The 27,187-nt window shown below is 39.3% G+C and overlaps 2 protein-coding genes across 8 annotated transcripts in view; one reads left to right on the top strand and one right to left on the bottom strand.

The window, feature by feature from the left end:
- Window positions 1-5,232: 5,232 nt before the first annotated feature.
- On the bottom strand, window positions 5,233-7,884 carry LOC125774703 (protein farnesyltransferase subunit beta). Its single transcript, XM_049444874.1, has 3 exons — window positions 7,615-7,884; window positions 6,572-7,509; window positions 5,233-6,508 (listed from the first exon to the last, which is right to left on the bottom strand). Exons 1-3 carry the CDS (start codon window positions 7,705-7,707, stop codon window positions 6,166-6,168), a joined length of 1,374 nt encoding a protein of 457 aa, XP_049300831.1. The 5' UTR covers window positions 7,708-7,884; the 3' UTR covers window positions 5,233-6,165.
- Window positions 7,885-8,049: 165 nt separating this feature from the next.
- Window positions 8,050-27,187, top strand: part of LOC125774671 (uncharacterized) — a 113,445-nt gene continuing 94,307 nt past the window's right edge. For 2 of the 7 annotated variants that reach the window (XM_049444816.1, XM_049444821.1), the window contains exon 1: window positions 8,050-8,449. Coding sequence is in view for 3 of the 7 variants with exons in the window: in XM_049444815.1 (XP_049300772.1) it covers window positions 25,227-25,339 (113 nt within the window). In the remaining 4 variants the exon portion in view is untranslated. The other 5 variants (XM_049444815.1, XM_049444819.1, XM_049444817.1 and 2 more) reach the window with 5 other exon arrangements.

Genomic DNA, 27,187 nt, shown 5'->3' with positions numbered 1-27,187 from the left:
GTGTGTACGTGCGACATTTAAATAACCAAGAGCAACTGTGTTTTGTAGGTGAGCATCATCTCTTTTCAACAAACTAATTTTTGTGTCCTTTTGCGAGTAAAAGGGGAGATAATCATTAGTTTGTTGCAAAGAGAATTTGCCACCATAAGGATTAAAGTGCGTACAGGATTATTAAGGAATCATATACGTTGAATGGAACAGGGAACGACGAGAATTACGCGACGCTCAAAAATGATGATGAGAGAAGGAAACCGAACAGAAACAGTTTTTTTTTCTTGCAAAAGGAATAGCGAACATCTTGGCATTGGAAAGTGTGTGCTTTTGCAGTATACATAGAAACCAGAGAGAGAGAGAGAGAGAAAAAGAGCAGAAGATAAGAGAATGAGGGAGCATTTTTTTTGTTTATGTTTACAAATGTTATTTTGTTTTGTGTACCACAACAGAAAAAATCTGTCTGGAATAATATTGATTTTCTCGTTGTTGTTTTTTTAAAGAACAGAATTTCAATACAACGATTGCACATTTTTATTGGAGCAACCGAAAGAAAATCAGGCAAAAAAGCAGAGGCCAAGCATAAACAAAGAAACGTTGACAAAACTCTACCATCAGCCACAACGTAACGAGAGATACCGTTTTTGAAAGCTTGTATTGATCGTAAAGCCAGTACTTGTATGTGTTATTAGTGTTTAAAACAGAACAGGTGGATTGAAGAAAACAAAAAGAAACCCAAACCAGACAGAGTGAAACACAACGTAAGTTCCGGCCATTCGCGATGAGCAGACGAATTAGCTGGTGGGAAGCAGAGACGGATAGAAGTGAACCGTTGCAATGATAAGGATTTTGTTTGTCCATTTGTCCAGGCGGTGCAAGTTTGTTCAGCACAGTGTTTGTTTTTTTACAATGCCTTTGCGAAATATTTCCATACGACCAAAATCAATTATGTTTGTTCGTTACTTACACATTATTCTGTGCCCTTTATTTGCAGCAAGAAAGTAATGTAGAAGCGTGTTTTTGATTGATGAATCGTTGAGCGGTGAACCTCATACAAGAGCCTGCAAACAACATTACTACGATTTATTAAATTCTAGTGAAATTTGCGAAGTAATCTAATGGGATAATAGGTATCAAGAAATAGTCAAATACAATAATTCTCTTTTGCGCGTAAACAATACAATCGTAAATGACGAAGCAGCAACAGCCGCTTAACCAAGGGCAGAGCGAAAATATCAACCCCCAGGCATTAAAAGCGTCGAACGCGTGTCAATATTTACGTGGAGATAGTGAAAAATTAAACTAGAAAATCAATGCCAAACTCTCTAATACACAACATCAGAAGCAGCGCAACATAAGTAATGTAGACTTAAGGCAAGCTTTCCCTATTTTTATCAAAACATTATAGCCCTGGTGTCGTAGTAGCAACGTGTTGTTTGTAGAATTGTGTGTGTGTGTTTTTTCGCTAAATGTGGAATACGAAGGGTAAAGGATCATTTAACAAAAGGAAGAGAAAACAGAACACCTATGCGAACAAACATACAAGCGAACGAAAGGAAAATTTTGCTAGGGACAAAAGAACGGTAGAAACATGCCGTCTAAACTTTCCACTTCTTTCATATCTTACACTGCACCTGGAATTTGGTGGTTTGTTTAACATGACAGAGAAAAAAGGTTCACCAGTTTACAAATCGTTGCATTTTGCGTGAAAACACCATTCCTCCGTAGCACGAATTTGTGAAGGTGCCATGACCGGGTTGATCAGCGTATAACTGCGCGCCGGTCTTCCGTGTTGCTCCACCGTTCTCCCCCCTTCTTTTATTAGTACGGTGAAGTGCTGAAACCCTTTTTGTAGAAAGCAAACATGAAAAGAAACCGCAATTGATCTCGAATATATATTGTATCCACGTTCGTTTTTTTTTGCCTGTGTATGTTAGCAGTAAAACGTACGCAGATTCTTTATGTGTGTGTGGGTATATTCTTGTTTCCTGTGCTTAAATACACGTTGCAGTTTAGATGGAGAATGGAGAGCACCTATAAGAAGAAGAAGTTTGGTTTGCGCTAGCTACAAAATAAAACTTATTGAAAACAAAAGAAACAGGGACACAAACAAAAGATTGAAATCACTAGAAACAAGACACATTCCGAGTGATGAGTCTTGAAGTAACAAAACACCATCACCGTGTGTGTACCAACGTAATAATAGCAAAAAGGTACGAAACGCGAACTAATAACTGCAACACCGCAGTGGCAAACAAAACAACCACACGAGATGTGTGTGGGGTGTGTTAGATGAACATACAAAAAAAAACGAACGTTAGGAGAGGAAGAAATAAGAAGTATTTTTTATCTGATAAATATTATTAATTTATGAGAAACAAAAACAAACGAAACGGTACGGTAGAAAAGAGCGTTTTTGTAGGAGAAGAAGAAAATGTGATTAAATTTATTTAAAAGTGAAGTAAAGTGGAGTAACAAATGATCGAAACAAATGAAGCAAAAAGGAGGAGAGAAAATGACAAGAGCTAGAGAGAACGAAGAAAATGCTGAACCTCTCAGACCTACATCCAAAAAAATGGAAAGCGACAACACCAAGCGATGAGAGCGATTCGATCAGGTTGAGGAAATGAAAGAGGGCGTCAAACGTAGTTAAAGTGTGGCAACATTGTTCCGATAAGCCGAATGCGTTAGTTCTGTTTTGAGTGGGCATTGAGTGTTTTTGGGTATATATGCATTCTTGTTTTAGCACAGAAAATAGATTCTTGTACTAGTATGTTTCAGTTAGTATTGGCATAGCTTTTTTTTATTACTATTTATTTTTATCATGCCACAGCTGACAGAATGGAAAGCAAGATAATGTGTTTTTGGTTTCTCTATACAGTGAATTTTGAACATACAAACTACCTTATAGTGTATGGAAAAAAAACTCTCCCTTTTCTTTCGATTGCCCCCAAAAATGGGCAAATCCGCGGCCTGTTCGAAAAGCAGAAAAGTTCAAGCATTCAAGAGGAAACAAATTATTAAAAAAAAGAACATGCTCTCACACGTTCCACGCACACTCATTCTCATCATCCTGAACGTGACAATACAGCAGCCACGGGGGGATGATGTCGCACAATCTTTTGTCTGCACCATTCGAGGCACATTTTGAAAAGTATGGTGGAACAGTTCTACTAGTTGGCACCTTCATTTAGTGACTTTGGTGCCAGCTCCTTTGGCACTAAACGTCACGCTGCATGTGGAAAGTTGCGATCAGCAAATACCGATCGTACCGAACATTCGTCATCGTCCCCCGGCCTGCTGACCGATCATCTACAGACAGGATTTTGCTTCATTTTTTTGGATATTGTTAAAATGATGCACTTTATTATTATGTTGAGTAATTTTATAAATCCCACCACTTTGAAGATACTATTATCCAATTTTTTTTTTGTAAATTATTTCTTCTACACATCCCTACGGTGGGAAAGATTTTAAACAAAGTAAATTATTTATTACACTAAAAAAACAAACAAACAAACTGCCCCCGAATCATACATCCATCCCCTCCTCATACTTTTTCCCCGAATCCTACATCCCTATAAATATCCTTGAAGGATCCCATGGCTTGATGCAAACGGTTGTTTGCCATCATATCGAATCGATGTGTGTGCGTGCCGAGACGTGCATGTGTGAAAAAAGTGCATCGGAAGGATATCATGTAGTAAGTGATGAAAAGAGAAAAAGCAGAAGAAGAAGAAGCCTTAGGAGAGGAAAGCGTATAAAATGGCCGAAGGTGTGAATAATAGTCAGCTCATATGAAAAGAAGCACCAGTAGGATATAAAGAGAACGTAAAAGGAAGAAATGAAGAGAAAGCATGATAACAAAGTAAAGAAGAAAAGCATACAAACAAACACACACACACACAAGAGTGCGCGCACTATCTGTCGTAATTCTCGTTCGTTTCATTGGTAATAGTAATTTTTTTTGTATATTTTTATCTCTATATTATCTTGTAATTTAGTACGTTAAGTATTCTGTCCCCTCAAACAACAAAGCCCCCCTTCTTATATCCTTTCCTTTTTTTTACTCCCGTTAATGAAATGCGATTCGCAAACTGACTTGTGCAATCATTTCCCTGACCCCCCACTGTCCATGAGAGAGAGAGAGAGAGAGGTTCATAGAACGCAAGAATGGGGTGGCCCAAAACCAATCAAATCATCCCTCAATTGGATGGTATACTTTGCTTTTCTTTTTGTCTCGGATTAGTTTATAAGTGTGAACAGAGTGTTAAGAGGACAGTGGTGAAGACAACAGTACGTGGACACTTCGCTGGCGAGTGGGGGAAGTGCATAAGGAAAGGGAGTGCAATATCGGAAGATTACTTCAAATTATCTTCCGTTTTCGAGAGCTCCAGAGGGGTAGTAAGGTGGTCCCAATTAATTCAGTATCTATTTTTCTCTCTAAAACACAATTCTTTCCCGCAAAGGTTGAAACGCGGATACAGAAACAAAAGAAATTTAAAAAAAAACAAACAAACACGCCTTAACAAATTTCCATTTTATGAATTAAATTATACTAAAAATAGAAGTGTGCACACACACACACACTCCACATCATAACAATGATTGAGAATCGTTAATGAAAAACTACCCATCGTTTTAAGAATCTGTTTTTTGTCCTAATGTTTTTCTGTAATTTATTGTACACAAACACAAAGTAATGTTTTTTTTTCTATAAATCACCGCATCTCTATAATCCCTTCCCTTGTCTTTGAAAAGGCTTAACAAAAAAGATCTAAGCGTGAACAATAAAGGAAGGTAATCAAACAAAACTGGAAAGAGAATAGTAAAATAACTAAAAAGGATTGCAAAACAAAGCAGTGTAAGGATAGAAAAGATACAACGGGAAGATTGTTGTGAAAGCATTCAAAATGAAACACGAAAATGCCACCAAAAATGTGAATGGAACGAATATGCAATAGAGCACGAGTGTGACACGAGTGAAAAAAGAAACAAAAATACAAAAGGATAGTGGCAACGATTGGATCACATGGTGGAGAAAGATGCGTTTGTGTATAATTTACAATCCCTTATAATTATATGTTCCAATAGAGAGAGAGGGAGAGAGAGAGAGTTGGGAATGAGAAAGCAAGGAGATAGATCAGAGCAAAAAAAGAAAATGGAACACAAGTAGAACACGCGTGTGCGTATAAGCGCTCGCGTATATATGGTGGAATGGATGTGAAGAATGATGAAGCACGTGTATGTGAAATATTAGCTGTACGCGGGAGGAAAACATGCAATTAATAATGGATCTACATTTCGAGAGATATGGCGCAAATATACAGAGAAAAGAAAACTGAAGCTATTGTGTGAAAAGAGGTGAAACAAAACGAAAACACAACACGAAAAGAAAAAAAAATGATACGTGAAATCACAAGCCATTCTAAGAAGTGCAGAGAAAACAAAAATAAAATCATTGATTTATTTATAAAAAAACATCCTTATGTGTATTTCATTGAGCTTTGGGATTTGTTCTTTTCTTTAGAATAGAGAGTGTGGGATTTGAAAGCAGGTTGTTGACAAAGGATCTTCACGCGGAGGCGGCAACCTGCCTTCTCTGGTTTTGCTACCGTCGATATATGTTCGATTAGCCAAACGGTTCAACTAGCTTCTCCGGGTTTCGTTCTCATTCATCGTACGTCCTGGATGTTGCATTTTTGAGATTTAAAGACAGTAGAAGCTGTTAGTATGGACGATTTTTTAAGTAAAATTACTACATAAATTACTATGTTCATCAAACCAATCCTAAGTTCGCCCTTTCGTTGAATATTATGTGTACAATGTTTGGCAAACATTATATGTACAATGTTCATCTTTATACATCTTTTAAGTGGTAAAGCACTATTGGCAAACTTTATTTTATTTTTTTAAATAAATCAGAAAATTGAACAAGAAGCTTAAGCCAATTTTAAATATTATCTTTACTCTTCACACAATTAGAAATCTTCCTTCTCCTGTTTTTTTTTGTTATATATTAAAGGTCATTGGTCTTGGCCTGTTTGTTCTTTTCTCTACAGAGACTGCTTGGCTGTGGAGCTTATTGATCCATTCGTTGTCGGTCTTCGAATACCGAATAACGATGGATAGTTTGCGATCGAATTGATCGGTGTATGCCGATATCGGTTGTATTCAATCTTCCGATGCACGGCTGCTCGTGTAGTTACTGCTGCTATCTTCCGACATGTGTGAAGATGATTGACGCTCGGAACCATTCTCGGAGCTACCATCCATCGGTACATCGGTCTGTTGTTTTCCGTTGCAATGCTCATCGGCAGCTGATGCCGGTTGATCGAGCTCGATAAAGTAACGGTAAGCGTCCAGCGCTGCCTTGGGTGGAATATTATGTACCGGGTGTGTCGGTAGCACTTCATTCCTTTCCTCTCCCAACACCAACGGTAAGCTATGCGTTTCACAGTGCTGTGCTACAGCCAGCCCGCTGAGTGTGTAGCAGGTATGATATAGATCTGCAGGCCTGCAACACAAGAGCAACGTTAGAAAGTTACATACAAAACAAAAGCAGTTAGAAATTACTTACTTTCCGGGTTTATCGATTAGGCCACCGTTCGGCCTTTGACAACAAATAAGTACGTACTCCTGCAGCGCATAGCGGTTGAAGAGGCTCACATTCATGATCTGTTGCTGTCCTTCTTTGCGTGCGATAAGACCTTGGACGATCGGTACCAATGCTCCCTGCCAAAACGAATAACAACCATCCACCAGTTTGTTGGTCCGTCCCTGAAAACCACCTTCGTACGCCATCTGACGATTCATGGTCCATCGTAGTAGGGCATTGAGGTCACACTGGTTCTCACCGCCCAGCAGCATAAGGGCAGCAGCGGCACAGAACGAATAACCACCATGCGCTTCCAGATCTGGCGCACCGCCGAAACCACCCTCGTACGTTTGACATTCCGCTATCCAGCTTGACGTTCCCTCGAACAGCCTGAGCTCCTCTTCCGGCGTGAAAGAACACAGTTTCGCCGACGAAATGGCACAATACGCTCCCCGCACGTCCAACTCCCCACCAATGTGCATCCGGAACGCGCCATTACTTTCCCGTACGGCCCACATAAACTGTTTCAGCGTGTGTCGATCGATCGCATTTAAAGCCTTTTCCGTGCCAATTATACAGAGTGAATTTACTGCGGCATACGTTGTTGCCAGATGTGCATCCTGTCCGGGTCCTCCACCGAATCCACCATCTTTGCACCGGCATTTGATAAGGAAATCAACTACCCGGTCCATTAGTTCGTGGGAAAAGCGCAGGTTTAGTATGCTGGCCGCATTCAGTATCCAGTACACCATCCAGGGCCGGCTGCTGTCCAGACTTTCGTATGCCGTTGACAACCGTTCGAGTGAAACCTGCAAATAGCGCGCATGGTCCCCACGGTGCAGCTTGGGCAGTGTCGGATCTAGGGCCACCAACTGTTCGTACCGGTCGTAAATGCGTTCAATCGATGCTTCGGTCCTTATCTACAAAACGAGAAATGATGGTTCTATTTATAAAAGCGTATCGAGGGTAAACGCCGCAAGATGGTAAAGATGTGTGATTTTTTTTTGTGCACCACTACCCGGTACCTGATCAATGGAGGTAAATGTTTTGCGCCCCTCATCGTTGGTTCGAAACCGTTTGTACTGGGACAGTGTACGGGGTCTCTCCTCCGAGTCCATGTTGGTGTGTTGCTGGTGGTTGATGTTATTGATGGCGAATGCACCGTTCAAACGATTAGCTAGAGAAAGTACTTTTTTTCCTTATGGAGTTAAACTGGGACAAAACAGTTTTTTGTACGTTTTCACTTCGCACTTCTCACTTTGACAGCTGTTAATAGCTGTGCGCTATAGTGTTGGTGAATAAAAACAAACGCATATCGCTCGTTTAGTAGGGCTAGCTGAATACTTGTAAAAAATTAAATGATCACAGGAAAACGATAAACAATTTGCATCAACCTCATTCATTTAATACATACAAACGAATTTGTAATGCTTTAAATAAAAATACCATGCTGGTAGTTTTCCAAAGTGGAATATTTACCAAAAATTCAAACAGAAAAGCGTCCGAAAGCTTTCAATCTCATTAAAGCTCGTGAGTGGCGAAGGAACTCATTTTCATCAGGGAACTCATTTCCAGTAAAATAGAACCAAAAAACATACAAGCGTTCGGCAAACGTTCGGTACACGACTGGGAAATGCATCCAGCTCGTTCATATCACCGATCTCTGCGTACGTTCGCATCCTTCTCGTCAGTTTCGTCGCGGATTCTGAACTAGAGTGAACCTTTCTACCAGTACGACAGGAGCGAAGTCCGCGTGCTTTTGGGCCAGTTAGCCCATCATTCCAGACGTCCCCGTTACTACATCCCCCGCCCCCCGCAGCGACCATTGGAGGGTTTGGATAGGGGGGGAATTATAGAAAAGTACACACACACAAAAACCAGAGTAGATAACCGACCATTAGCGGGTTCAAACGTGCAACCGTTTGCACTGGCGAACCAATTCGTTGCGGTTGCGGTAGTACATCCTCGCTCGTAAAAAAATAGTTTTCGTGTTGATTTTTTTTGCATTTATTTTTGCCCCCTTTATCACCACTTCGGTCCATGTCCAGTTCTGATGGTACAATGAATATTATTCCACACATTTCATCCTTCCTATTTTTATGGAAATCCCAACCGCGGTTTGAATTCAAATCTGTTCCACAGATTGCATTCTCCAACTTGTCTCCTCTCTCGGGGAATTTCTACCGTGAAAAAGCTCAAGTGATACGGAATCAATTAGCCATCGTACCCACCATCTTCTTCAGTTGTTGTGCAAGTTATCGTTGTATACGCTTTATTAGACGTGGCATTAAAACCCTCCAATCATTGCACCGGTAGAAGTTTAATCTTGAATGCATCTACATATGTGATCGCGTCCGGAAGATAATTGAAAATGCAATGCTACGCCGTGTGAAAAGCAGCAGTGATAATTAAAAAGAACAGTGCTATCTAAATGCAAGCTCGATCATATATGGGCAAGATTGTGAAGTGATTTTGTGCGAATATGGTGGCTAATTGTGAGTGAGAAAGCATCTCACCAGTACTACAATGCTCTATCAGTTACAGTTCTTGTGCGTGTGTGTATATGATTGTTGTGTACCCGTTTTGTAGTGTAATCGTGGATTTGAGTCACTGTTTGAAGGATAAATATCGTACAGAGAAGGGAAACATCGGAGATAATGTGATTCTTGTGAAAGCTTTTTTTCGTTTTCCACTTGAAGTGCTTTTACATCTGGTAGTGACAGTTGTGGGTAAATAAAACATTAGTATTCGTAAGGTTACGACCAAGCACAGTTGGAAATTTCCACTAAAGTTAAAAGTGAATTCTTGGCGTTTGGAGAGCATTACAAGGTACTTACTGGAGGGCAAGTAAGAAATTTATTTATAAAAAAAGAACTTAAGTAGTAAACTGTTAAGTCACGTCATGGAAATCGTATTTCAGTTAAATTTTATTAAATCCTTTTCAATAATAAACAATAAAAGCTGTACGGAATCACGTAAATCCATCGCTTTAAAAACATGCATGACTTATCACTATGGTAACCGTAGCTACCGTATTATGAGAAGGTTTCTAAGCTTGAAAGCTTGAAGAAAAAAGCTAAACCTTCAAACAATACAAAAACACCACAGCTCAGGATTCGAGCAGGGCTTTAGTTTTCCGGGATTCATTCGTATAACAAACATACGGACAATATGGCTGTCCCGAGAGCATTTGTAACGCCACCGGTTTGAGCCTTTCTCTACATCCCCAAAAAAAACCCGGTTCCTTAATTCTAATTTAATGAAAAACTAAAATGAAAAAAAAAAGATTCCTCCATTCACACGCACACGTCTGTGGGAGTCAAAAAAAAATCGAAACGAAACCACCTAAATAGAATATTTATTTAGCCATTCCGGTATCCGTTCGCCGAAAGCAAAGTTTATAACCGAATGCGGGACATTACGGGGTTCCTCCTGTGTCAGTGTGCATTTTGATTAGTATTCTGCTGGGCGGTGTAAAAGTTTGTTGAACTTTTTGTTGGGACCGGGTTGTAACTGGGGCTGTTGTTGTTTGTTTCAAATACCTTCCACCGGCAGTTCAATGTCTGTCGATTGCACGTGTCCTTTTTTGTGGGGGGAGGGCGATGGTTGGCGTGATATTTAGGCGTGGGCAAAGCGATAGAAAATCTCTGCGACGCGTGGATAACATTCCCACAACCGCAAAGGTAATGTGAAAATGCCTGCCTGCAAAGGAAGAACCCGTATCTAATCGACGACGTTGTTTTTTTTTTACTTTCACCTTTTACGATCGTAATCGATCGAAAGGACATCAACGTTTACAAAAGCTCATCGTAAACATTTTTTGTCTTCTTCTTTGCTTTACTGAATGATTTCTGTTCTCCTGGGCGTATCTTTTGTCAAGCTATTCACGCCTTAAGGGGAGACATTTTTTAATTTTATTTACATATTTGCACACAGCACCTTCCCGGTGGGGAAGGGAATTGTAATTGATGAGGACCATCGTTTCGAAACCGGAACTGGGAATCGTTAAACATGCTCCGCACGCAAAACTTCCCAGCGGAAGTTCATTTTAATTTCGCTTCATGGCACTGTTATATTTAATTGAATTCCCACAGTCAAATTTAAGCACACACACACACTCATTTTTTATTGCTAACGGACAGCTGTGTTCGAATGTCAACCCGCTGTGACTGGGGAACGAAGCAGCAAAACAGGAAATACACGGAAGGATTGATATCCGGAAGCTTTTCGGAGGAAAATTTTATCAATTCCCCAACAGCGAAAGGAAGTAATTTCGGTGACAAGCAGCATGATTTACATTACAGTAAATAATCGTTCAACATGACAATATAACAATGTGAACGAGGGCTGGCGATGCTCGGAATGAAGGTGTACAAAGTGGGGTCAGAAATTTTTTTCCTGATCAGTGAAGGCTTTTGTACATTTAAGGAATGTTTGCTTTTCGTAATAATGCTAATGGTTAGCATAAAAGTTTCACAACTTTCCACACATTCCTGGAAGAGTGTTCCATTTGCTGGTTGTAACAAACGCTAGAAGAAAGAGAGAGAGAGGAAGAATATAAATTCCATTTGAACATTATTTTTTTTCTTCTTCTGCGGTACCGATTTATACCACCTAAATTGACGGCACTCGTGCAGAATGATCGTTGTTTGTTGGGGGATTTTTTTTTCTTCTTCTTCTATTCTGCCTCCAATTTGTGAAAGCACAATCGGGCCGAAATGGTTCGGATGGAACAAATTTTGCGTTGAAATAAGTTCAGACCAAACCGATTCCGGCGAAGGCCGCTTCAAGCTGACAAACTTTTTTGTTCCATCGGGATAATTTTGACCACGCGCGGCCAAACTGTGCCTAATGAACTGTCATGTTTCGACCAGCGAACCTTCGGCCGCCCGGCGGGCGCTTGGTCTGTGTAAATGGTGGAGTGCAAAAAAAAAAATGGGAACTTTTCTCGATGGATTTAGAATTTTCTTTTAAAGTGTTCCATTCGGTTATAAGAAAAAATAAACCGTTTTGGAAGGGGGGGAGGGAAAACACAAACAGGTAAGGGATGGTTTTGTATCCTTTTTCTCACACCAATTTGATTGCACTTGTGAACTGTTGCGATGGTTGCAAAATTTGTTTAAAATGCTAATAAATTCCTTGAGCAGAGCAGAGAATCAACTCACAAAAACCCTTCAGTGCTGGAACGCATTTACACATCTACACACGTGCAATTGGTTCGAGCAATACTTGTGCGTGGGTTTTTTTTTCTCTGCGTACGTGTTTCGCTTGGTAAAGTCAACCGAAGGGCAAAAGAATGCGGGAAATATTTCAACTGATTTTGGCACACATTTTTGTGCCCCTTTTCAAATATGTATGAGAAATTTGGATTCGCTTACATCTTCCTTTTTTTTTTGGCGGTGGCTTTGTAGCGCTACTTTTCTTTTTTTTGCTGCTTTTATACACAATTCTGTATGCGTGCGTGCGTGCGTGCGTGTGTATGAAGTGTTTGAGAACAAACACTCACCATTGCTGTTGTCCATTAGTATTCCTGTCAGAATTCATACCACCATGTTTAGAGAAGAAAGGATTTAGGATGGATTGTACATTTATAAGAAGCAAATGAATTTATGTTTCTTTTTTGTTGTTGTAAAGCATAATAGAGCAATGAAAGCAGCTACATGACCCTTTTTTGTTTTTATGCCTTCATAATAGAGTGTTTCTGCGCGGGAAAAATCATGAATAAAATTCTAAATCGTGTAATAATAATCGAATCACTAAATGGTATGAAATAGCATAAAAATTAGAACTAAAAAAAACGAAACACATGTTTCAATTTCATTATTTATTTTTTGGTTTTTTTAATGATTTATTTATATTTATTTAATATGGCATCTCGCAGATAAAAACGCCTAAAATTATGCAATTTTTAAATCATGAGCCACGTATAAGCCATTGCTTTTGATTATTAGGTAACATAATATTGCGCAACATCAGGTAAACCAATATGAAAAACTAATTAAAAAAATCCTTTTGGGCAATGCAAAAAAGTGGTATTTATTTTTTATCTTATGAGCTGATGAAGCTCCTCCTTTCTTTTGATGTTGAAGCTGCATAATGAAAACGCTCATCATGAGGAATGAATCGTCCTTTAATCATAGCAATAGAATGTATACTTTCCCAAAAAGGGATAAAGCATAATTACATCCAGCTGGTTCTGGGACGCTTCCAGCGTGCAACACAAGCGAACAAGCGCCGTAATGATGATGGCATTCTATGCCGGAAAATTCCACACACTTACCTACGCAGTTAGAATCGTTGGATTCTCCCATTCATTACCCAAAAAAAAACGAGAAAGAGATAAGAATAAAAATACATTCACTGTAATTGCGTGATCCACACTGTCACAATCACAGTTCGTTAGTTCGTGGCAGACCGGGTGGTACTGTGGTTTGTAATTTAATTTTTGCCCGACAAAACCCCGAAAACACACGCACACACGAAAGAGGGACGTTGAAAATTTGGCAAAGCGATAATGTTTTTGGGTGGTTTTTTGGGTCGGAAGGGCATGAGTGGCAACAATCAGCTTACAATATTCAAATTCATCATCATCGACACATTTCCACGGCCCAGAAATCAGTGGCCGTGCGAATGTGGACGGTTGGTTTCATAAAATATAACGATGTCGGTCGTGTTGCACGACCGGAACGCACCGTTTTTTTTTTGCTAAAACGTTTCACCGTAGCGTATAATTTTAGGGACAGAGCAAAACAGCGGGAGGAACACAAAAAAAAACGTTCTAAAAAACGAAACGAAAATAATGAGAGTAATGTGCTTCCGGTCGCAACGGAACTGACCGTGGCCTTCAAGCTGCGTGTAAAGGTTGGGATTTTCGAGGTGTTTCGACACCATGTTTTGTCGCTGACTTAATAATACTTTTTCCACTAGCTCGTGTTTGTGTTTTCCCTGTTGATACGTTAGCTCACGTGTCTGAGAAAAAGTACGGAGAAAAAATAGGGTCGATGTCCGTTTTTAATTTTGTTCCAGATGGGACATGAAAAGCAAAGAAGCTATAAATAGATATACCGATGGAAAGTATAACAATAATCCAGGCTAGGGATTTGTTTAAGAAAGTGATAACCGGTAATGGGAAGGAGAAGGATAGGGTAATTAAATTTCTGTACGGCTTACTGGGAGATTCCCTTTTGGGGATGAACAACTTTGGAGGATATTAATAGATTGCACGCATGCTTTGAACCTTTCCCCCCCGGAAGAAAGACGGTTGAAAATAACAATTTTGAATTTTAATGAAGACATAACATGGAGAGATGACATATTATGATGCTTTTTACTATCGGTTTTGTGTCATCTTTTTGTTTTATGTATAAAAATCATATCAACATTACGTCACAATATCACATAAAACCTAGAACAATCATGGGAACGATTTAATTCCATGCTGTAAATGCATTCTTATCGCGACGTAAGAAATCGTAAGGCACACCATCAGCGGGAAGTAATTTTCGTCAACCCATTAACAGGGAAGGGATTTGCTATTACCTTCACCAAGGTGGGAGCTAATCGCGTGCAATTAAAGCCACACGAACCCTGTAGGCCTTCGTCATATCCCGGTTACCGGGACGCTATCCGTACGCTAAGTGGGCAACAAACTGCCACCGAGACCGAGAAGGTGACCTCCGAGACCGATAAGCAGGTCAAACAGTGAGAGACACTTACCGAAACTGCGTCGTTCGGTTTCGGATAGTTTGCTATAGAATTATGCTTACTCACGGATTAACCTATAGGAGGGTGGAAAACCGGGACGCGCTGGTAGTGGTGTTTCTTCGCGGACGCCATCGTTGGGTGTTACATATCATCCTACCTTTTGTTTTACGTTGATGGAGAAATCAACAGTACGCCAGTTGGAAGAATGATGTGAACGATAACTAGAAGTAATTATTTGAGAATGGTCAAGGTAAAATTATGGTATTACATTCGATAAATTATGCGATCCCATTGGAGTTAATATTAAAAGGAAACACTCAATCTCAATCAAATGCAACCTTGCTTCGTTTTTTCTTTTTATATTTGTGAGCCACAAATGTGACATTTACATGATAATCACCGACACAATGATAATTATTCAGTAAAACATAAAAATATTTAAAGTTTATTTGCAAATTATTTATACTGTGGCCCCCCTTTTTAATAGGTAAATAAAAACATATATTTTCCTTTAATGTTTTATTAAGTTTAACACAAAATAATACATTAGATAATAAGCGTTTGACATTTTTTTTCACTAAAATTTGATATAGAAAACATAAATATTTACTCATGAAGAAAATCTGTAACTATGGCACGCATTGTTCTCTTTTTTGCCAAGAAAATGTCATACAATATTAGTCGCTTGTATGTATTATCTTTCCTAGAACCGACGAATACTCGTTCCATACAGTTGTCTATGATCCTTTTGTTAGCAAATTAGCCATAATAGAAACTAAACCATTGCTTTGCAAGGAAACATACATTTGTTGACGTTTTTTCCGCTCATTGTTCTTTCGCTTTCTCTCGGTGCATTTACACACATACAGGATGTAAAGAAAAAAAATCATATACTCTCTTGTAGACGGTTGAAATCACTTGCCCATTTTGTTTCAAGGATACGAACAAAGCTACGAAAATGTAACACAACAAAAGGCTCTGCTGACTGTTTGAATGATGATGGAGTGAACTTGAGATGTGGTCGGTCTTGTTTCCGTTTTCCGTTCCACGAGTACGTCGATGTAGTTCGACCGGGGGCCGTACATTGAAACATGAAGCTTAACGTTGGTTTTTAAGTGAGTGTAATCCTTTACGAACTTGCTGAAAAGATGATGAAGGATTTTATGACTGATTTATGTTTCGTATTGCGCATAGAATAATGCAATAAATTTATTTGAAAAAATTGAACAAAAATGTTGGAATTAAACTAAACTAGGTGTTTTTTCTGTATCCCTAATGAGTAAAGAAAAAAAAAATCTTCTAATTGAATTCAAACCGCTAATGGAGACGCATGGTAGTTGACTACAACTTGATGGAGACGCATGGTAGTTGACTATAACTTGATGGAGACGCATGGTGGCTGACACTATTTTAATGGAGACGCATGGTTGTTTTCTCATATGAAAAGTAAAAAAGGATCCATATCGCATCTGTTACTGCCAAGCATATTGGCCACTTTGTTTCGATGTGGAGGAACACATTTTTGCACATTTTTCTTATGTATACTTTTTGTTTCTAATGCCCGTTCTTAATGTATGTGGAACCATAAGCACCGAAGCGCAATGGATCATGGAGTGGTGCTTTCGGCATATATTTCGGCGATGGCGATACCGGCAAGTGAAATTGAACCGCACCATAGTACTGCGGAAGGCTTTTGGCAAATGAACGAACATTCCGGGCGGTAGTGCCGGAAACTGCTGCGTGTTCGCTTCAAGCGAAGTGGTATTACACCCGTACGTGCCGTACACGTTTTTGTTCGTTCCGCTTATGATGGTTCACCTTTTTTCTTTCGTCGCCGTGTTTCGAAGTGTGTTTTTCTGTTGTTGTTGTTGTTGACTGTTATCCGTCTGCTACAGAGCGAAACGATGAAGGTCATATCGAGTTGAAAATGCAAGCAGGAGGAAGCCGAGAAGGTTTTGAGGAATGTAAAAGTATCGTTACGAAGCTGATGTTTATTGTTACGGTATGGTGCAGTGTATTTGTGTATGTAAAGGTGGTGTTGGCAGATGTTGAAAAGTTCATTCAATAAAACAACGAACGGAACTAACAGTAGCTCAACCAGCGCTACACAAACTACGCCTGCAATATTCAAACAAAAGAGTTTATGTGGAAACGCACTGCAGTGCAAGCGTTTTGTGTCTGTACGCACACATGGTTTAAATGTGTAAAGATGAGCTTATTTGCTGTTCCATTTTAATATAACCATTTTGGTGTAATGGGGTACCCAGGGGCCCCGGGGTTTGGCACCGTGTGTGTGTGTGTGTGTGTGTGGCACGCCACTGACAAACTGTTGAGAAGTTGCATGTGCAACTGTTAGCAAAAGGAGTGTTTCCGCTGTCTCGAGCATATTTAACAACCTTGCGGTACGGTTTTTCATACCGGTCCCCGGATGGAATGGTTCGGCTTTTATGATCGCTAGGATTACGGATGCTTTCCCGGTACAATGCTGATGTAAAGTTTGCTGATGATGGAATGCGTAATAACAGTCACTTTGTTAGTGCTTGATCGTTGTTTTGTGAATGGCATTCGGTTTGTTAGAAGGAAGGTGTATTGTGAAGCATATTGCTAAAAGTATGAAGGGCCAGCAGAACGGCTGTTTATAGAACAATAATTCATGTGGCTGATTTTGCAAGATTCCATTCTATTTTAAATGATTAAAATCATACGGACATCTGAATCTCCAAGTAGTAAACATTCCATTTTCAATATTGAACGTTAAAACCACCCAAAAACTGTAATTTCACTCCATTAAATTGTGTCTCATTCATTTTGCTTCTCAATGGCTTCCTAAAGTGTTTCCGATTTATGTCCCACACACATACACACACACTAACACACCCACTCAACCACAACACGTGTGCTAATCGATGCAAATGAAACTCGCCCATCAGCAGTATCGTCCGTATCAACATCATCATGATTGTCATCCTCGTCAACAGTTTTTCTTCATCATCCCTTAATCCTCCCTTAAACAGTTGTGAATTACAGGCGACGCAAAACAACAATAGACGACCCAAATTCGTCTCGTGCAAAATTCATCTGCGTCCCCATTTTCCGGAGCATGTTTTCGTCGCATGCTTCACGAGCTTGGCACGATGCGCGTCAATTCAGTCACCTCCCGGAAGGCTTCGGAAGCCAAAAATAGGCCGTCACGCGTACAACCGACCCGAAAGGGAGTCAATAACAACAATCACTCAGGACCAGGGTCGCGGGACGTGGGAAAAAGTAGGGTAGGGAAAGTGAGGAGTCGGTACACCCTTGGATATTTCGGTTTGACGGCATGAATTATCGTAAATTATCATCGTCTACCAGGAACTTTATCTTATACTTTGTTTTTCTTTTTTTTTCGCTCCACGCTCCCTTACATTAGCCATACTTGGGGGGTGAAGAGTTTGTCTGTTTACGACCACTGAACGGAGTGAATAAAATTTTATTTTTCGATCTTAAACCAATACAAATATCAGCGATAAGGATGATAAATGAAGATACATCGTTTGGAAGGACTTTTTTTTGTCGTTGTTGTTGATTAGCTTTCCGTGTTTTGAAATAACAAATAAACCAATTGCCTTTTGGTTCGTTTTTTGAGTTGTTTTTTTATTAATACGACATTTTTTTCGACCTGGGGGAAATTGACTGTTGATGCTATTGTAGGAAGATGCGACACGTTTCAACGCGGATGCTTTTGAAGTCTTGTCATGTACCTAATCATGCACCGGTAGCCGGATAGGAAGCCGTACATAGGGACCTTTCAAAATGACTTTATTCTGCACTACGTTCATGTCACGGCTGGCTGTGTACAAACGGTCTTCAAAACGATCGGACACAGGATCAAACGTTACATTTGACAGGAAACTGACAAGCTTTCGATGCATCAGTTCATTGAGAAAACGTAGAAAAAAAGGCAAAATGCATCGTGTAAAAAGCAAGCAGTTAATTTTTTTCCGAAATCTTTCAGCAGTTTCATTTTTTTCCTAAAACAACACTCTGGTATCCTTCAAACAACGACAGAGTTTCGGCTCATGAAACGATTTTTTCAACTTTGATGCAATCCTTTGTGTTTATTTTGATGGACATTTGAGGAAAAAGCAAGAGCATGTCTTTATCCCTGTTACAATGTTCAGACAAAGCTTGGGAAGAGTCCTTCACTTCGTTGAAAGTTTCAGTTTCATCAATTTCTTTTGTTTCTTCTTTGCCCAGTCGGAGCAACTTGGAAAACTTGTCATCTCAATAATAAGTTTTTCGTTAGATGATATTTTGTTTTGTCTCAACGTTTTCTAAGATATATAATATGACACGGTACAATCACTCGTAATGCAGCTTTTTTGTTTAAAGAAAAAACAAGTGGAAAAAATTTAACTCCAAATCAAATTGTAGTGCAACAACGTACAAAAATAACAAAACGATCTCACTACCCTTGTTTGAATGGTTATCCAACCGATTCGAAAGGTTGTTTGCTTGTAAAAAATTGAAAAACATGGATAACCAAAACTATTCACCGAAACAAACAGTTTCCATAAGAAACACAAGACGTAGCTACCACCCAACTATCTGCATGAAGGGCTCAGAACACCATTGTGTCATTGCCAATCAACAGATGGCACCGGTTATGTTTTCCATGTTCCATGTTTTGGTGTTACGTTCATCCTACGTTTTTGCAACGTTAGTACGGATCCCATACATTCACCGACGGGTGTAAAACACATTAGCTCCTTGCCATTCGAACCAGAACTAGTGGTAAAGGGAAAAGATATATCATTGCTGACAATGTGTGTTTTTTTTTGTTCTGTTTAAGTTTTCTCTTGCGATACGACACAAATGGAGAAAGCATTATAAACAATACAGATGGTGAAACACAACCAACCCAACGGTGCTAGAGGTAAAACAAACAGCGCCTTCCGGGTGAGCCAAATTAGACACGACGCACTGAACACAATGTTGAATATGACCGGTTCCATAAAACCGGTAGGTCATAACACAAAACAAAAAAAATCCGATCCGCCAAAGCCTATGTCACAGGAAAAAGGTGCTTTAATGTGACTGTCACCGTGTATCATGGCGTCCTACCCCATCTGAGCGGCAACACCCGGTTGAAGCATAATGATTTATGATGCGACAACAAAATCCGCGCATCACCGCCCCGCACCTGATCGTCTGGGGCTGTTGTGTGGCGAGAGGAAAAAAATGGAAGCGCAGACGGGTTGCATGGTTGCACTTTGTGTCACTTTACAACCCACGGTGCATCGTGTGACCAGGTTTATGGATTTTTCTCTCACGTCGCATGCATTTCTACATATGCGTGTGGCTGTGGTATTGTTTTGTGTTTTGTGGTTTTTCCACCGCACGGATAAAGTGCATACAGGGTTGTGGGTTTTATGACGGTGTTATGTTTTTTCTTATACAATGAATAGCCCCCCTTTTTTCCTGTTCATTGAACAATTCCGACTCGTGCAGCAAACTGACGCATATGGTTTGTTTTCGTTGAATGAAGCAGATGAACAAAACGAAACAAAAACAAACAAACTACAATTGAACCATTTTCCCCTGGTTCCTCTTAATGAAGCAACAAAACAACATGGAACTAGCTGTAAAACAGAGGCTAATTTGTATTGCTTTGTTACAAAAATAAAGTATATGTCATGTAAGATTTGAGATCGATGTTAAATTTAGCGTTCAATAAGAGGTTTTAACTGTTGTTGTACCAAATAGACAACCTATTTGTAATGATTATAAAATTGATGTTGAACCTACGAGTGCAATTAAAAAATATAAAAAATCAAAATAAACATTATTTTGTTTCGAGACCCATATAAATGCATGGCAGGAGCAGAACATTACATACATTTCAAAAAAAAATTACATGATTTAAGATGCGTTGAAACAACTTTCGAATATTTTCAAAGAATTTCAAAATAAATATACAAATATTAATGGAGACGCATGGCTGCTGACACTATTTCAATGGAGACGCCTGGTTCTTTTCTCATATGACCCACCCATCACTTAGACGCTTAGCAATTGTCGCGTTTGCGAATGCGATTCAGATTTTTTTTTGCAAAAACCCATGTAATAAATTGCGAAAAGTCGCTGTACGTATATTTTCAGTGAAAAATCGCAATTCGAAGCGCGGCTTGACGCCATGACAGTTTTCTGTAATGGTGGCCAGGATAGCTCGATTTTGCGGGCAATTACAGGGTAAACAAATACAAATTCAAAAATTAGATCGGTTGAGTGTCACTAAATATAGTAAAATTTAAAAAATGGAGTGTTTTTCTATTGTTTAAAGTACGTACGTGTTGTATATAATACTTGTGAATGTAAATACTATTTTCAAAACAGAAGAATGACTGTAATTCGAAAAAAATCTCATCTCGTGGACATTTCCAAAAAAAACAAAATAATCAATAAAACCAAATACAATTGACAATCTCCTAAGGCTATAGCCTTAGTCTTTTTTTTTGGGAAACTTTGCAAAATTTTAGCAAAACTTAGCAAATGCGAGTAGGTTGTTGAAATAAATTTCTTTTCACTCAAACAATGATTTAAATAAAAAAAGAATAAAAAATATAAAAAAATCTATAAATTTGAAAATTTCCCAAAGACTTACCTTTTTTTTGAGTAATTTTGCAAAATTTTATAAATTGTTCTTCTTTAAACTTCTTTAAAATAAGTTTCTTTTAACTCAAATAATGCTTTACATAAAGAAAAGAATAAAAAATTATAAAAAAATAAAAAAAATTGTAAAAATTTGTAAATTTTTCTAAGGCCATAGCTATAGCTTTTTTGGGATATTAAGCCAAATTTATAAATTGATGTATTTTAATGCGAATTTGTTAAAATAAGTTTCACTCAAATAATGATTTAAATTAAAAAAAGATTACAAAATAATAAAAAAACAAAATTATATAAATTTGAAAATTTCCTAAACGCGACTATTGCTAAGCAGGTAGTGACGGGGTGAACAGTGTGAACCGGTAAGAAGGAGTCTAAAATAAGAGCAAATTGGAAATATTGTTAATATACATCCTGAGCGTTTATTTAAAAATTAAACCTATATTCCACAACAAGATAGGAAAAGATTATACATAATAAATCGATTTAGTCGAGATTGGAGTTAAACGAACGTTATGATTGTTTTTCACAAATTACAAACTTATAAAAAAAAAACACATTTAGTAATAATGCTGCAATAAACTCGTGTTATGTATGATTATTTAAAAGCCTTTTTCATTATTAAATTTTGATGGTTATTTTAAATCTTCTTACCTCTATTTTACTGTTATTCAACATTTTGAAAGTTGTTAGTTCCTGTAGTTTTGAGTATTTTGTTTTCGTTTCATTAATGTTTGATAAGTTTTTCTCCAATTACTTAACAATATCAGCTTCGGCCTAACATTCTTTTGCATATCAATCGAAAACCACTCGTTCACACGAACGCAACGCTTTCGTCACTAATTAATCATCCGCACCTTGGCAAACATGAGAAACAAAAACCATCGTGTTTGTCGCTATGAAGCCAAATCAAATTTGAAACCCATGTCCGCTTGGCCGTGCTTTTGGGGATCTTCGTTTACAAACACCGAAAGTGACTTGATTGACGAAAATCCATTTAGCGGTAGTGCTTTTCAGAATGGTGCCAACATGTGCCCATCACTAGGTAGAAAGGATCTGCCTCGTTCTGGGGCAAGTAGATGCACATCCTGCCACATACCGAACCTCTCCTCCTATCTTTCTCTCTCTCTCTCTCTCTCTCTCTCTCTCTCTCTCTCTCTCTCTCTCTCTCTCTCTGTATATATATCTCCAGCTGTCTTTCTTTCTCATGCAAGAAAGCTCTTCGAGGAAGGAAATGAGATTCGAAACGAGCTTTCCGACGCAAAATTATAACGCACTTGCAAAAACATAGGCACGCGATGAGCAAACACTGCTGCACGCACGCACACATGCTAAAACCAGTTTACAAACCCGTCACAAAAGGGAGGGGGGTGTTCGTACTTTGCATAATGGAATTATTAACAACGTTGATGATAGCCTCCGAATGTAAGTTCTTCTGCCATCAGCCGAACATCATCATCCGGTGGATTTTGTGTGAAAAGAGGGGCTGGATTAAAAATGAAACCGGAAGGTAAGGTAAGGCACTGTGTGTGAGAGAGAGAAAGAGAAAGAGAGAAAGGTCGCATGTGAAAGCGACCGGAAAAAACGGATCTTCTCTTTACTGCTAACTGAGTGAAGTGAGATACATCCTGCGACCGTCCGCTCCTCTTATCCATTTGTAATTGGTATGGAATGAGTTTACAGTTCCGGGTTTGATTCCTCACTACGGTGTGAATTCGAACGTGTAGTACACTTCAGGTACACTAAAATATGGTTGTTGAAAAGTTTTGAAATTGAATTTTATGCTCCATCTCCCCGTCTGTTCTTTGGTTTTCCATATTCATGTACGTGGGCATACACACACTCGTTCCTTCGCCGGATGGATCGGTTTGGCATCGTAACGACATGAATGTGACCGCCGTCGGCCGGTCCGGATAAGCCATCGACAACGAGCACGATACTGGTCCGTTTCCGGCGAGGGGTTTTTTTTTGGGGCAACTCTCTCCATCATCCTACGGCAGGCGAGATATGTTGTCAAAGGTGTTTAGCATAGAAATGATAATCCACCGCAACTCTAAACCTACGTCACCTACGTTTAGACGTCCGTTGAGGAGTTCCCAAAAGTTTTCTTACCATCGAGTGGTCAAAATTGGACATCTTGTATAATGTTCCGTGCGATGTTGTCCACTGTCGGGATCGATTTTGCCCCTGTAACCTTCCATTTGAAGATTTCGAGAACGAAGGCAAAATTTAATTTACGCTTGTCACAAGCAATATACCAAAGAATCGAGAGACACAGGGATCAGACAGGGAGGTGATAGAGGAAAGGAAGAAATTTTAGATTTTGGATTGAACATCAATAGTTTCACTAAGATTTTTTGATTGGAAAATCGAAACATGTTCGATGTGCGATTTAGTGTATGTTTTTAGGTTACTTCAAAAAGTTTTCGTTTCTAAACAAATAACTTTTATTTAATTTGGAATTAAAACATTATTTATGTACATTTTTAATCTCTTTCTTATTCTATAAACGATGTTTGGAATATTTTTGTTTTACGTTTAAGTTTCATTTCATTTCTTTTCAAAGCAATCTTTTCCAAAACAGGGAACAGTTATTAAAACATTCATAAAATATTTGTAACACACTGCAATCCTTCATTCGCATTCAATAGAAACAATCAGTGAACAAGAAATTTACATACATTCTGGTGTAAACTATCAAAAATCAATAACTGCCGGCTGTGAATGTCGATGAGATAATTTATTCGTCATTAAACATTCAACCGGGACGTGTAGTTTTAACCTACGATATTGACTCTTAATTACCACATTACTGTAAGTTTCTCCTCCACTTAGTCTATTCGTTATGCGCCTGATTCGTATGCAATCCTGTGCTTAAGTAGGTTCTTAGTATTCGGAAAGTTTTCTGAAAGAAAGTAAAAAAACAGAAGGAAATTTATAAAACCATTACGGTGAAAGGACTTGTTTCTTCGTCTTTAAGTACCGCACGGAAGAAAGGCTTTAAATGCAAACCTTTTGAGAGCAATCGGATTTTGTGTGCATATCTACTGATCGCTTGTTGCTCGTCGCTTACCTTCGTTGCCGGATGTTCGATGCCGGGTACGCCGTGTTTTCAATTAATCGTGGTGTAGGCTAAATTTAGCAAAGGTACTTTCCAGACTTCGAAGTGGTATTAATTTTCATCAATTTATTCAAATTTCTTTCCCATTGGTAAAAGGGGGGTAAGCAAGAACGCTCAATGTGGATAAACGTGTGCAAAAGGGAAATTCGTATTCTATTACACACCTGAGTTGGTTGCGGGCTTCACTGGAAATAGAGGGAAGCAAAATTAATGATATTCGTATAATCGTTTCGTCGTTTTTCATGCATGCCACTACTACATGTGAGTAAATAATTTTTCACCCTCTTTTTTCATTCACAGAACATAGTTCAACCGGGCCGCTGGGTGCGATTTGAAGGATTACGACGCCTGGAAGATAAACTACACGAACAGTAGTTCTTGAAGAAAGTAAATGATTCGAAAGAACGTTGTGCAAGAAATAGGGCGGAACTGAGAATAGTGTACTGTGTGTCTCTGTGTCCTTGGACTATGTAATGGATGGTAGGGAAAATCGCAAAAAAAAAAAAATAATAGTCCCATGTGTGACTATATTCAAACGATGGGGAAAATCAGAAGCACCTACAGAAGCGCACCACAATTAAAGTCTCATTCCAGCGTTTGAAAATGTCAGAATAATCGGCTGCCCTAGCAAATTTAGCAGCATCCAGGCCGTTCGGCCGTCTAATGTGTGTTGATTTTCTTTTTCCAGGAAGGTTTGGCTGCCGTGTGGTAGGTTTACAATTAAAGAACGATCAGTGAAAGCGCTACCAAACGATGCGTTGGGTGTTGCGATGTAATGTGATGTAGGGCTGTTCTGAAAGCCATTCGGGCTTGGTCGCGTGTGTGTGTGTGCACGTCGAAAAATGATGTTGCGTGAAGTGGGCCGCATTTGATCGAAATCGATCGATCGAAGTGTTGCGGGGTTGTATTGAGGAAAAAGGTGAAAAATTTCCCACAATCAATGAATGCTGATGAATGAATCGAAGATGATGACATCGCAGTGTGGATAGTGCAGCAAAGCGGGCAGACGAGATTACATGTGTGCGTGTGCTGGTGTGCGCCCATCCTTAGTTGGCAGGGCTGGAAGGATTCTCCACGCAAACGGTTAACGGACGGGCAGAAATCGTGAATTCGTTGGGTGCCTGCGTGCGTGGGGACCCACCCGGTGGCCCGCTAGACGCCACCATGGACGATGTTCCACCGCGGAAGAGTTCGCTGAGCATTGACCGGGCCGCCTTTCTGCTGCTGCGCGTCAAGAAGGCGTTCAAGAAGAAACGACAGCAGCGGAAAGATAAACTGTAAGTAGCGGTCCTGTCGGACTAACTGGGGAGCCTTTTTTTTTGGATGGGTTTTTCGCTGTTTATACCCACTGTTATAGGTTTCGAATTTCAATCCGTCTGTACTCGTGCGCTTACAGCACGTCTAACAAAGGGTCAAACAATTCGCAGAAGGTTCGGAAATTTTACTCTCGCCAATCAAATATACGTGGCGTAGTTTTCGTCCCGTGAACTCGAAGATTTCAATTAAGCTCGTTAACCGTTGAACCAAAACCAGGGCAAATCGATAATGTGTAGCTCAAGATAACATCGAAGCGTTTGTAATCATTTGCATCGTATGCTTGGCTGTAGACATTGTTAGCTTCTCAATTTGCCAAAGAGCAAAAAAGAGGAGGGAGTTAAGGGCAAATGAGTACCTGTAATACTACCTAGTGTACATTAGGGATCATTCAATAATTACGTAACACTGGAAGCGGGGAGGAGGGTTACTGAACAGCGTTACGATTTGTTACACATAGAGAACGGGGGAGTTTAAATTTGTGTTACTTCTACTTCTAAAATTCTACTTAAAGTATAGATTTATAGGACGGTCCCGATGGTATTTGATAACCGGTCCTGTCGTGTGGAACCGGCGCCGTTTATCGCATACACCACGGGATCACCCCTGATAGTGTTAGTAAATAGGATGAAATGAAAAGTATTGTTCGACTCTTTCTTTTCGTAAACTTCCTTATGATTATCCGGTACAAATTTCCATAAACGGTCCTTTGACACCAAGAAAACATCCACACGGGAGGTAACTTATCCCTTGTAATAAAGGAGGACATTTTTATTTATTTATAATTAATGATTACGGCTTCGACCGTATTGTCAGCCTCTGAAGCTGAAGTATTACAATTATCGCATGTTGTCATTGATCATGATTCGAGATGCTTTACTATTATCGGTGTGTGGGAATGAATCCTTCATCCTTTTAAATCCATTGTAAATGATCAATAGTAAATGATCTCGAATCAAACATGTGGAAAAGAGAAGAACTAAGCTAGCATAACGATAGTTAATACAGCCCGTAACACAACTGTAAGAACAACGGATTTTTGCAATTTACTTGAAATCCTGAAGAGATGAACAAAACAGCAATTTTACAGATGATTTGTGTGAAATACCATTAATGAGGGGTGATCACACGTTACGTTTTGTTACGATACGGAGGGAGAGGGTAAAAAATCAACAATTTTTGCGTTACGCAATATATGAATCATCCCTTTGCGAATGCTTTCGATACTCTCGCTGGCTGTATATAATCAAGTTATCATTATCCACCGAGAAGGTAACATCGCTGGACGATCCTTCCGGGAAAAGCTTTATCGGAAATTACGGCGCCCGTACAGGTCCAACCGATGGGAAACGCCGTTAACACCGTCCGTTTGCTGAAAGGGTTTCAAGACAAGGTAAACTGAAGAAAAAAATCGATGTTACTTTTCAAATTGAGCGTTCGCCATGGTAAGATTTTAGGGGTTTTACCTACCGACGGTACCGGTTGATGCAGGAGAAAATACACTTTCATTTTCGGCACAGTAACGATCGATCGATTGAAAAGGTTAGCTAAAGTAACGAATCTGGCTTGAAAGATATTCTTAGGCTCTTAGTGACCTAGGCACGGTGGTGGAGAATGACGACTAAAAGTGTTCTAAAGAAAGAAACCATGTAACGGTTGAAACAGGGCCGTAAAAAGCTTTTCTGGTTTATGCCACATCAAACGGGGATGAACGAATGTGTGAGCATATTTTTCTTCTATCTTTTCTATATACAAAACCATGTGAGGTAAGGAGACCTTAACGTCACAAGCTGTATTACACTTTGTTTTTA

Source organism: Anopheles funestus, chromosome 2RL (genome assembly GCF_943734845.2).
Source record: "Anopheles funestus chromosome 2RL, idAnoFuneDA-416_04, whole genome shotgun sequence".
NCBI classification, from domain to species: domain Eukaryota; kingdom Metazoa; phylum Arthropoda; class Insecta; order Diptera; family Culicidae; genus Anopheles; species Anopheles funestus.
Note: the sequence above shows the minus strand (reverse complement) of the source record. Positions and strands in the feature narration are given on the sequence as shown.

Excerpts from the sequence above, each read along its gene's own strand:
- LOC125774703 (XM_049444874.1), bottom strand. The coding sequence starts at position 7,707 with ATGGACTCGGAGGAGAGACCCCGTACACTGTCCCAGTACAAACGGTTT. Across the intron at positions 7,510-7,614 it reads CATTTACCTCCATTGATCAG|ATAAGGACCGAAGCATCGAT; the intron begins GTACCGGGTAGT and ends CTCGTTTTGTAG. Across the intron at positions 6,509-6,571 it reads CTAATCGATAAACCCGGAAA|GCCTGCAGATCTATATCATA; the intron begins GTAAGTAATTTC and ends CTTGTGTTGCAG.